Consider the following 11620-nt stretch of genomic DNA (forward strand, 5'->3'; position numbering starts at 1 on the left):
AGCTGCTGCTCTTCTGTCTTCCCAGCACTCAACTTCATGCTCTCTGCCAGACCATCCCTGTGTCAATCTCTCAAGTCTCTGAAAAAAAAAAACCCTTGTTTTTATCATTGTAAGATGTTCAGCTCCCTTCTATAGGCTGCCACATTTCCTTGAGCTTCTTAAACCTCATTTCTTTGGGGGCAGACACCATAGCTTTAGTTCTCTTGGTGATCAGCACTGGGAATACCTGCTTCTAGCCACTGAGGCACCCCTTAAAACAGAAACCGTAATATACTAAAAGCTTGGAGCTGAGTGACTGCGATCACTGACTTCTTTACCAGGAGGAGATCCAGGGACTAGTGTCTCTTCCACATAGCCATGGCCCTCGAAAGAGGATCCTCCTCAGCTTCCAGACACTAGAACTGTAGAGAACTGCAAAGACCAAGAAACTCAGCTGGCGGGACTGCAGGCAAGCAAGGACTAAAGCCAAGGGGCAGGTAGGCGAGTCCCCGGCTCTGCACCCTCTCACCCTGCAGGTTTTAGAGCCGTGCTGCGGGTCCTGCTCTGCCCCAGCCCTGGGGACTCTGCAGGGCAGCGGTGGCTCTGTCAGGACTGCGCATCACGGGGCAGGGACAGCTGCTGAAGCAGCAGAACAGCTTATGTAGAGGCAACACTTGGCTTAAGCTGCTTAATCACCCATTAAAGCATGGATCTAAGCAGTACTACTTCCCCTTCTTACAGTGCAGGCCTGCTGCATGGGAGACCCGAGAACCCCAAAGAGCTGCTGGCTTAGACAGTTACCAAAAATCAAACTCTTAAAGGAATCCCACACTTCCACCATTTTATAAAACTTCAAAGACCAGCGGACACAGAAGCTGCACAGTGGATTATCCAGGCGACATTTATTAGAGCATTTCATGTTATACAATGATTTTACTGATGGCTGTGAACAGCTAAGATGCAACAGATGCCAGTAGGAAAGGGTGACCTAGAACTAGCAGGCTATGCAATTCTTGTGGGGAAATTAATGCTTTCAGCTGAAAGCAGAGGATCAGACTAAAAAGCTGAGCAGGTTTGGGGATGGGGAGGAGCAATTATGTAAGTTTTTGCTTGAGATCACTTACTTAAACTGGCAGGTCACAAGCGGCAGTTGTCTGCTATTGCACTCTTCCCCTGGCCGCCCAAGGTGTCTATTCCACCAAGAACAGGCAGCATTTTCCCCGGCAAGAACGGAGACCTGCACCGGTGGGCAATTCTGGACCCCCAGCACAGTGCTTAGAGACACAGATCTCTGCTTCGCGTACTCACACGTGAGAACAGGATATTGAACCCCACCAGCGAGGAAGCAATGCAGACCCTCAGCAAGAGCGTGCTAAACCTATCAACTCCTCACTATAAGGCAGCTTTAGGTCAGGACTTTTTGGGTGCCTGAGCTGTTGTTTAGAAAAGCAAGAACCACATGGCAACAGGACAAGGTCCTCTGACAAGAACAAGGACTGTGCGTGTTTCTCAAGAACTGTTTCTGAAATACATGTCCTTAAAATATCTTAATGCAGAGACTCCCCCAATGATGCACAAAACAGGCATGACTAAGGAGGAACTGAGCTACGAAGCGATCAACGCATAAAAAGCACCTCACAAACCAAAGGAAATGTATCATACATTGCCTGATTTGCAAGTTAGTAATTCTGTGTTTAAGGTAATAGCTGCCTCGGTGGTGTCTTAATCTCCTGCAGTTATTAACGAGGAGCAGTTGAATTCAATAGCTTTAAAATAAAAAAAAGAATTTAAATGCTTAACATTGAAAAGGCTGTATCTCCAGAATGAGTGTTCTTCAGGACGACTGAGCTCTGAGGTACATGCTGGTAACTTGGCCAGGCTAGCAGAATGAGCGGAGAACACACCCCAAGTTAAACCTTTATTAACCAAAAGAATCACAATTCTCTCTAGTAAAGTTGCTTAAAAATCTGTCTTCAACAAAGACAAGTTAAAAATTCTGGTCAACAACTGATTTGCAAATAAAACAAATAATATTAGAAATGGTACCGACACAGTCTGTTCAATGAAATCGGATCTGATTACTACAAAACCATGCTAAGGACAGCCACTCAACTCACATCCCGGATGGCGCAGCGCCAGCCGCCCATGGACCCTACAACTGCTTGGTAAAAACTGTTTGTCTAAAGGACAACAATGGAAGACAAGTCAGGATTTAATGACAGATTTCAGATAGAAGGGCACACATACATTAAATTAACAGATTCAATCTTCAGCACACAGGAGTTTGATAGAATTACTGGCTAGAGTCGCAGAAAGTTCAACATTTGAACAGTCTTGAACCACTGCCAAAAATTCCAATGGCTTTTTAATAGTTCCAACAATTAACGGTATATAAAACGGAGACGGGCTTCTCCAGCAGAAAAGTGGGGGCTCTTCCCGGTTAATCAGACCGCTGGTATGGAAGGGAGCTGATTGGACTTCCCCGACCTTCCCACCAGTCCACTAAAGACTATGATTTATTAAAACCTCCTCAATTTACTGATGACTGATTTAACAGGCAGAAGCTGCAGACCATGTCAATCATAGTGGATGGCAGTATAGAAGATTATCCAAACAACCTGTGGAAAGGAAGCAAAGGTTACTTTGAAGCCTCTGGAGGATGGTTCAGACACAGCAAAGAAGGCCCATGCCTTGCTCTCCACAGGGGACTGAATTCCAGCTTTTAGATGGTCTCGGAGAGATGCTGGGATCACCGTGTGCCGCCATGCGGCATTCAGCTTGCTTTCCTTCCGGGGTGACTAGTCTCTGCACATCAAAATCCCACCACAGTCCCTCTAATGATTTAGAAACACCACCAAATCACGTGCTGGGTGTATTCAGGGACTTGGGAGAGGGGAGTAAGGGAAAAAACAAAGACCCCCAAGCCGCCAGTTTGGGTGTAACGAGCTCTAGATCAAACTCCACCAGGATACCTGGGACAGAGGATGGGAAGACATAAAAGTGGCAGATGCAGAAGAGGAGCTGCCTGTTCCTACATCCTTTCTTACAGAGACATCCCAGGCATTAATACTGTATTTCCTAGCCAGTAGCCATCAGATCTGGGGATTTTCTTGCCAAATCAACTTCAATTATTAGACGGTGTTAACACCTCTCTCTTCTATCAGTGCACAACTTCACCTGCTTTTCCTCCAGGTCTTTTCCTTCAGAAACACAATTCACTAATCAGTTTAAAGAAAGCAAGAGGCATTACCAGAAACAGTGCAAAAGATGTCATGAATCCTTCCTTCGTTAGCTCCCACGTCCCACCATACTCCTCCTCATCTATCTGCTGGAAGCTACTGAAGTAGAGGTACAGAACACCAGCATTGATCAGGCAGAATCTGGAAGAAGGAGATGAGGAACCGTCACGTCAGGGATACAGGGTGCAGGTACCCAACACACCACACCGCAACGTAGCAGCAAAACACCTTCCATCCGCAGCAGAGGAGAGCAAAGGGGAACCTGCTCCCGCAACGCTCGGGGCCGCTCAGGCACTGCTTGAACAGCAGCTCCAGGGCAGCTTGTGCGCTTGTTTGGCTGAAAGTGAGTTAATTTTCTTCATGCAGTTACAAACTTTCTCTTAGCTACCACAGTCGTGGTTTGGATTTAGTTTGAGAACAAGAAGATAACACCCCGCGACACAATTAATGATTTTCTCCAAGTACCTTAGCAGTGGTTTTGAGTTGGAACAATGTCGGAGCTCACTGTTATCTTGGTTGTTGTCTGGGAGCCGAGGACACTCTGAGCTCTGCCCACAGGTGTGAGGCAGCTGGGAAGGGGGACACGGGTGGGACAGAACTTGACTGACACCCAGACTGTGCAACAAGAATACTCCACACCGTTAGCGTCAGGCTGCAGATTTAATGAGAGCCCGGTTTTCCAGCTGGGGAGACCCATTCCAGTTCTGCTCTGTTCTGGGTGAGTTCTGTTCGGGAGTCTCTGAGTGTGGCTTTTTGCCATTCCACCGTTTTGCAGTGGCCTCTGGGCCTTTCTGCCTTTTTCTCTCTCCCCTGGGATCGGCTGTGCAGGACCAGGGTGTTCCCTCTTCCTGGGACTGGCTGCTCGGCACAGAGTTTGTGAGGAATCGCATTGAGTATCTTCTATATTCTATTGCCATTTTATATATAGTAGTAGAAGTAGTATGTTTGTATTATTTTATTAAACTTTTTATCTCAATCCAGAAGTTTTTCCCTTCCCTTTCGATTCTCTCCCGTTTGCGGTGGTGGGGGAGTGAGTGAGCGGCTGTTGTGGTTACATTGCCAGCTGGGATTAAACCACGACAGCCTGCCATAGCATGCTGGGTTCGGATGGAGTTCACCTCACAAGGCACCACCAACTCCTCGTAAGGCTCAATAGACAGTTGTCAAAAGCTGGAAGTATCAGCAAATCAGCAAACCCTGCAGGTTTTCCTGTCCACAGATCAGCAGCAGCCCTGCTTTCACACAGAATCCAATTGCCTTGTGCGTGCTAATTGATTTTGAGGCAGCTAAGAGGGGAGACTGTTAGACGCTGTGCTCAGCACCAGACCCCTGTTAGCGTCCCATGATCAAATGTAGCGACTTAGGGACAAGGGCCAGAGAAGACTGGATAGTGCCCTCAGAGCCACAGCGCGAGGGTTTGACCTGAGACAACTCTCAGCGCTCCCTAATCCGTGCCAACAGTTATGCTTCAACGGAGAGAAAAAACATGACCTCTCGGTTGTCCTCAGACACTTCTGGCTTTACCCGCCGCAGCCGATGGCTGGCGCAGCCTGGGGAGCGACGGGTACGTCTCCTGGAAAGACGGCTGTGCTGGAAGGGCGATATGGGAAGACATGCAGGAGCTCGGTGACGGGCAGCAAGCGTGAGTAGCTGTGTGACTACAGAGCAGCCGTGTGCACCGTTCCAGACGCTTTTAGTTCTTCCTCTGTACATCAGATCGATTTAACTAACCCAGTTGGCTTAGGTGCCTGAAGGGGCCTTGTGAATTAATGGATGACTAAGTAAGAACAATTCTTGTCAGCTACTCCACATCTGTTACTGGAAAAACTTGAGATTTAACTGTCTGCTTGTAGCTCCGTGTTTCTGTGGGAGCATTGCTGCTTTAAGCCCTTTTTCCCTAGATTTCAAACTTTTAAAAATTTCTTTCTTACAGAGACGTGCTGCTACTCCCTCCACTTTCTTGCCACAGGCAGGACACTCAGGAGGAGGGACAAGATGACAAGTCAGTTTTCCCTAAGAAAAGCTGTGAGGTTGTGAGACCTTGCCGAGGCAGAGACATTGGCAAACGGTGACTCCCCAGAACAGACGCAGCTTCTTCCCAACCTGGTGTTCCAGGAGCAGGGCTGTGTTTCCCATCTCTGCTGAACCTCCAAAGGCTTTCGGGAACATGCCAGGGCCAAATAAATTTTGTTTCCTAACTCCGAGTGCTCACTGCAGCCTTTGGACACCTGCAGGTAGGTGACCTGAATCTCACGTCTTGGTGGGGATCCAACGCGTCTGTGCCCTTGCAGGCCCTGCCTCCCCCGCAGCGGGAGCGCTGCCGACACAGCGGCTCAGCCCGCTGGCTGCCTGCGGTCAGCGGTGTTCTGAAGAAACCTTTTGTCTTCTGAAGAGATGCTGCCTCTCTTGTCCACCAACAGAACCTCCTCTCTGAGGAGGGCTCCTGACTCAAAGACAAGGACTACGACCCCTTCCCTTCTGTGGGTCTCACTTCTTTGGTAGCCACACCAGGCGCCACACTCAGAGCCCCTACTCACACATGCGGGAACAGGCCACTTCACAAGTCAATTGAATCTTTTGTTCCCTTCTACCCCTGTCCCCTTCAATAAAAGTAAATATTTAAAAAATAATAATAATTTTTAAAAGCATTAATCAGGCTGACGAGAAAGAGGTTGATGAAGATATGTTAGGATTTGTATGAATTTCATGACAAATAACAGTCTGGAATGCGACGCTGGCTTTAAGACGCACAGCAGGGACTGCGTCTGGGCAGCCCACTGTTCACAGCGCAACTTTGAAACAGACACCGAGCGAAGTCCAAATGTGGGAAAGTACATAAGACAGAAAAGGAAATAAACCTTACACTGCTATTCCCACGAATCCCTTCAGTGGAACTACTCCCCAGATGATTCCCAAAATAACTGCAATGATCTGCCGGAACCAGTAGATCACATCTAAAAACTCGTCCTGAGGAGATAAAGCACAAGAAAGATTTTGGCATTTACTATGTTTGGTTTTTTTAAAGCATCATACAAGTAACAGTTGAAAAATTAGCACACCGAACACTTAGTTTTCCATTCAGAGCATAAGATATTGTACTCAGACCAGATGGAAGCAGCTTATGGCATCACACACCCTGGGCTTCTCTGCTCCCAAATTCAATACCTGGCTTTGTCCTCCAGTGGGACAACTGCAGAGGCCAACAAGTATCTAGTCTCCTTGTTTACTAAAGATTCAAGTCTACAAAAATTCACTGGGATAAAAGTTTAAAGAACTGTTTATGCCACACTCAGTGCCCCAGGTCCTCTCCCACCCAGTACTCGACCAACTCCAAACCACAAACTGTATCTCACACGTTCTGCAGGCACATCTGCATTCCTTCGGAGCAGCGTGAGGCTCCTGTGTGTCCTTAGGGCCAACACAGCTGTAAGTTCTGCAGCTGGACAATGCTGACTCACGCTTTCAATAAAATTCACTTCCGCTCACATCTTTTTTTCTGCCCTCCCCAAGGACAGGGTTGCCCCAGCACACCCCAAACACCAACGGCCTTTGTGATTTTAACTGTAGGATGGGCAAAGTTGTTTGGCTCCACGTGGAAGACCAGAATCCATGTCAGATATGGTCTCTCAGTCATTTTAGCCTTCAGTTCACATCCTGTTGCATTGTCATTGCTTCTCTCTCTAACTCTGAAATTCCTGCCCAGTTTGTCAGAGGGGGGTGAGGCTGAGCACAGGAGAGCTCCACCGGTTCTGCGAGCAACAGCAGCTGATAAGAAAACAGTGACACAGATTCATGTCTGTCCCCCAAGGAAAAGCAGGACAGAATCCGCACCTTCTCCACACTGAAAGGCAAAGCCAGCAAACCAGGGAGGAGACGTCGCGCTGCACCACGCACCGTGTGCAGCAGCTGGGACACGGCAGGACCGGGGCTGCCGCAGGAGCTCAGACCACCCTGTGCCTGCGCGCTGGGGGCAGCAGGAAGAGGCACTGACCAGGGCATCACAGCACCCACAAAAATAGCCTCACTGGCACTAAAACCACTGGGAAGTCTGTGGCTGACATGTTTTCACCCACGCTTGGAAGGCTTGTTGGCAAACACGAACAAAATGTGCAAGTTGAGCACACATGAAATTTTGTGGAAGCCAAACCTCTTTGATCACTGGAACAGGCGAGGTTAGGCATGGCAAAGCAGACCGCAAACAGCTAAACCACCACACAGTGCTGCTCCTCTGCAGGAACCGGCGCCCTGGCACTGCAGCAGAGACACGAACAGGCCCCTTCTTGCTGCTGCCCTTTCCCTTCATGCCTGACAGGTCAGCTGGATTTGCAAATATATTTTTCCCCCAACTTAAGGTAGATTATATTTCAACTTTTATTTTCATTACACAAAGTAGTTTTTTATTTAATCCTGTAAGAGCTTAACCCAAAAGTCAAATGGGGTATCTTAATATAAATGTGGCTTGTGTTTACTGTGGCTCCACGTCCAAGTAGCAGAGAACTGGGTCTGCTGGAGGCTCCAGCACAGATGTGCCACATCTGTCTGCAGGAAGGGCTGGGAGGGCAGGTTCTGTGTGCAGGGAAGGGCACCCAGGGGGGACGGCTCCGACGGATCCAGGCTGGGGCTGTAGGCTCCGCAGTGCTGCGGAACCCGGGGTGCAGCCAAGCTGGCACTGGCAGAGACAGCGGCTCCAGGTGGGCAGTGCCGGGGGGACGTGCACAGGCCGCCCATCCACCGGTCCTGCACAGAACCCCAGAATGTCAGGGGTTGAAGGGACCTGGAAAGCTCATCCAGTGCAATCCCCCCATGGAGCAGGAACACCCAGCTGAGGTTCCACAGGAAGGTGTCCAGGCGGGTTTGAATGTCTGCAGAGAAGGAGACTCCACAACCTCCCTGGGCAGCCTGGGCCAGGCTCTGCCACCCTCACCATCAAGAAGTTTCTTCTCAAATTTAAGTGGAACCTCCTGTGTTCCAGTTTGCACCCATTGCCCCTTGTCCTGTCACTGGTTGTCACCGAGAAGAGCCTGGCTCCATCCTCCTGACACTGCCCCTTTCCATATTGATCCCCACGAATGAGTCCCCCTCAGTCTCCTCTTCTCCAGCTCCAGAGCCCCAGCTCCCTCAGCCTTTCCTCACACGGGAGATGCTCCACTCCCTCTGCAGCAGTTCCCTGTCCTTCTGGAGCTGAGGAGGCAGCACTGGACGCACTAAAACCCCGCACATGGGGTTAAACCCCCGAGCGGCCGCGGCCGGCACCGCGGGGACGCTCACCCCACACCGTCCCGGGCGGCCGCCGTGCCGGGCGCTGCCGTGTCCGTGCGGCCGGTCTGCCCCGCTCCGCTCCGCTCCCACCGCGGCTCCGGCCGCTAGTCCCCGCCGAGCGCTCCGCGCCACGCCGCCCGAAGCCCGGGGACAGGCGGGTGAGGCCCCGGTCCCGCCAGCCGAGCACCCCCGGTCCGGTCCGGCCCGCCCCGGTGCGCACCTTGTCGTGCCAGGCCGCGTCGCTCCGCAGGGCCTTGCCCCACACCGACCCGCGCGCGCCGCCGTTGGCCACCGCGTGCTGCTGCGCGTGAGGCGGCTCCTCCCTGCGCCGCGCGCCGCTCATCCTCGCGCTCTCCCGCCCCGCTCCGGCCCGGAAGCGGTCGCCGCGCAGCGTCACCCGCCCGCGCCCCCGCTCCGCCAATCGCAGAGGCGTCGCGCGTCACACGTGACAAAGACAAGCACCGCTCCCTCTACGGCGGGGGAGAGGGACCAAGCTGGGGGGGGGGGGGGGGCAGGAGCGCACTGAGCCCGGGGGCAGGGCTGGGGCGGGGGGCGGAGCCTGGGCCTGGGGAGGGCGGGGCTCCACCGGGCTCCGCCCCCTCCTGTCGCCGGGGACCCGCGCGGCCTCTGAGCCCCGGTGGCACCGGCACCTCCGGTATCGCCGGTATCACCAGCACCGCCGGTATCACCCTTATCACCGGCATCACCAGCACCACCGGCACCTCCGGTACCACCGGTAACACCAGCGCCACCGGCACCACCGGTATCACCAGCACCACCGGTAACACCGGCACCACCGGTATCACCAGCACCACCGGTAACACCAGCACCACCGACATCACCCTTATCACCGGCATCACCAGCACCAGCGGCACCGCCCGCCGCCTCCTGGCGCCTCCGCAGCGCTGCGGGGCCCGGCGCTGCCGCCGCTGTTCTCGCCGGAGGGGGCCGGGGAGGGACCCCGGTGTGCGGTCTCGGGCAGGCCCCCGGGGCGGGCGGTGCCCGGGCTGGCAGCGGCCGCGGGGCGAGAGCCGCCGATCCCGGCACCGCTGCCTGAAGGGGCACCCGGTGAAGGGCGGGCCCGCAGGACAGCTCACCCCGTGTTGTCCTGGAGCGTTGGCGGGACAGGGACAGGGGATGAGGACAGGGAACGGAGACAGGGGATGGGGATGGGGACAGGGACAGGGGACAGCCCTTCTCCGCAGACGCGCCGCAGCGTCGTGCTGAGCCGTGCAAACAGAACCGCCACACAGAGACCCGGGTTCCCGGGGCAGGACCCCCGTGCTGTGCCTGGGCCGCTCGGTTCTGTCGCGCTGCACCGCGCGGTGGGGACGCTCTGTCCGTCCTTCCTGCAGACAGACTGCAGGACGGGGTGTTTGGAGCGGGACAGCCTTTAAAAGAAAGCACAGTTGTGCAGGGCACTACAGCTTGTTATCTCTGTTTATTCAAGCAGACTTTAGCGCAGGCAATCATACACCGTCTGCAGAAACTACGCGCTTGGAAGTGTATGCGAATAGAATAATCACTGGAATACGTATGGAGTCCTAAAGATTTGACCTTTTTTTTGATATTCTTGCCTTAAAAGAGTGATGGTATTCAACTTAAAACGTTTTTTTCCCCATGAAAAAACACGCTGGGAATTGCTTCTCCAACCTGGGGTGTGCAGGGTGTTTGGTTGGGATCAGTTCACTGTTGTCTTATCCAGGGTGAGCTTGTGTGGGTAGGGGAGGGCCTGGGTTTGTGACAATAAATGATTGAATGCCCCATGCATGCCTGTGGGTCTACATCTCCCTTCTGGTTGAGCTCAGCAGGGCAGGGGCCACTCGAGGCATTGCTGGGAGACCTTGATCCTGCCACGAACCTTGCTGGTGGAGGTGCGGGCCGAGCCCTGCACAGACACCCCGTGGGGAGCCCTTCCTTCCTCACCTGTGCACGCGGCCCCAGCGCTGGCGCTTGGCGATGTTCACTGGTCCATTTCCCCGTCAGCAAACCCCAGTCCCAGGGTCCCGCTTTGCTTTCTGTTGCACAAACCAGCAAATGCAGGATGTGCTGAGCATCTCGGGAGCGTGCCTGCTCCCTGCAGCGGTAAATATCCACACACCTTGCTTGTGATCGCAGCAGGAGCTGGGAAGCTGCAGGGCACATGGGCCTGTGTGCGCTGTGTGTGGCTGTCACTGAGGGGAGCAGGCAGGAGAGTCCTTGTCCCAGACCTCTGGTCATGTCCAGCTGAGGCCATGTAATTTAAATACAGATTATGCAAGATACTTTTGGACTTCAGAAGGCCCCTGAGCACATGCCCAACCACTAGGGCATTTGCCACAAGCCAAAGGCTGGTCCAAGCCAATGGAGCCATGTTGCACTGAAGGGGACATGCAGCAGGGGTCATCACTGTGTCCCTGGCAGGACCTTTGCCTCTGACACGCCCACCATCGCAGGGCCCTTTGCAGAGGGTCCAGGTCTCACGCGCCCCGGTTCCAGCCTGGCTCCCAGGGTGCTCTTCAGGCGCTTGGGGCACGGCAGCCCCGTCCGTGCTCTGTGCCCTCTGTGCTGCGATGACACGGCTGCTGAGCACGGGGGAAGCGCCAGCTGGGGGACCCCGTGGCTGACCTCTTCCAGAACTCCAGGCTGCGTCCCCAGCTCCACAATCCTGCTCCAGGCCCCTTTGCAGGGGTGGAAGCACTTGCACAGCAACACGACATCTGGATCAGCGAAATGATCTAAAATTCACATGCTATAAAAACTCTGGCTTGTTTTACTCCATCTCCATTGCCTGATCCACTGCCCAGAGAGAAAGCAAATTAAATTGGGGTTCAAAAGAACAAGGAGGAGACAGGAGAGATGCCAGAGGATGCCATGTGGGTACAAACAGGTCCCCAGTAACACATGTGTGTCGGTAGGCTTGTGGAAACAGGGAAGAGGATTACATGGGAAGCCTGAGCACAGGCAGGGGGAGGTGGGAAGGGCTGCACTGGGCTCAAGGGTGAGCCGGAGGGGCTGTGCAGGGCAGCCCAGCAGCAGCCCCCTGTGTGTGCGCAGCGTCAGGGGCTGCAAAGCATGCGAGGAGCTGCCATGTCCATCCTGTCCCCTTCCCCGGTTCCAGGGCCTGGGCTCGGGGAGGGGCAGCGGCCACCCCGGAGGGGCTG

The 11620-nt window shown here is 53.6% G+C and overlaps 1 protein-coding gene and 1 long non-coding RNA gene across 2 annotated transcripts in view; one reads left to right on the forward strand and one right to left on the reverse strand.

The window, feature by feature from the left end:
- LOC139829227 (uncharacterized) overlaps positions 1-2598 on the forward strand; it is a 7393-nt gene extending 4795 nt beyond the window's left edge. The window contains exon 2 of the long non-coding RNA XR_011741619.1: positions 721-2598. This is a non-coding gene — a long non-coding RNA (uncharacterized lncRNA). The remainder of the gene's footprint in view (positions 1-720) is intronic.
- Positions 862-8866, reverse strand: RAB5IF (RAB5 interacting factor). Its single transcript, XM_065850126.2, has 4 exons — positions 8698-8866; positions 6082-6185; positions 3230-3359; positions 862-2597 (listed from the first exon to the last, which is right to left on the reverse strand). Exons 1-4 carry the CDS (start codon positions 8818-8820, stop codon positions 2556-2558), a joined length of 399 nt encoding a protein of 132 aa, XP_065706198.1. The 5' UTR covers positions 8821-8866; the 3' UTR covers positions 862-2555.
- Between the last annotated feature and the right edge of the window lie 2754 nt (positions 8867-11620).

This window comes from Patagioenas fasciata, chromosome 16 (assembly GCF_037038585.1).
Source record: "Patagioenas fasciata isolate bPatFas1 chromosome 16, bPatFas1.hap1, whole genome shotgun sequence".
Lineage (NCBI taxonomy): Eukaryota > Metazoa > Chordata > Aves > Columbiformes > Columbidae > Patagioenas > Patagioenas fasciata.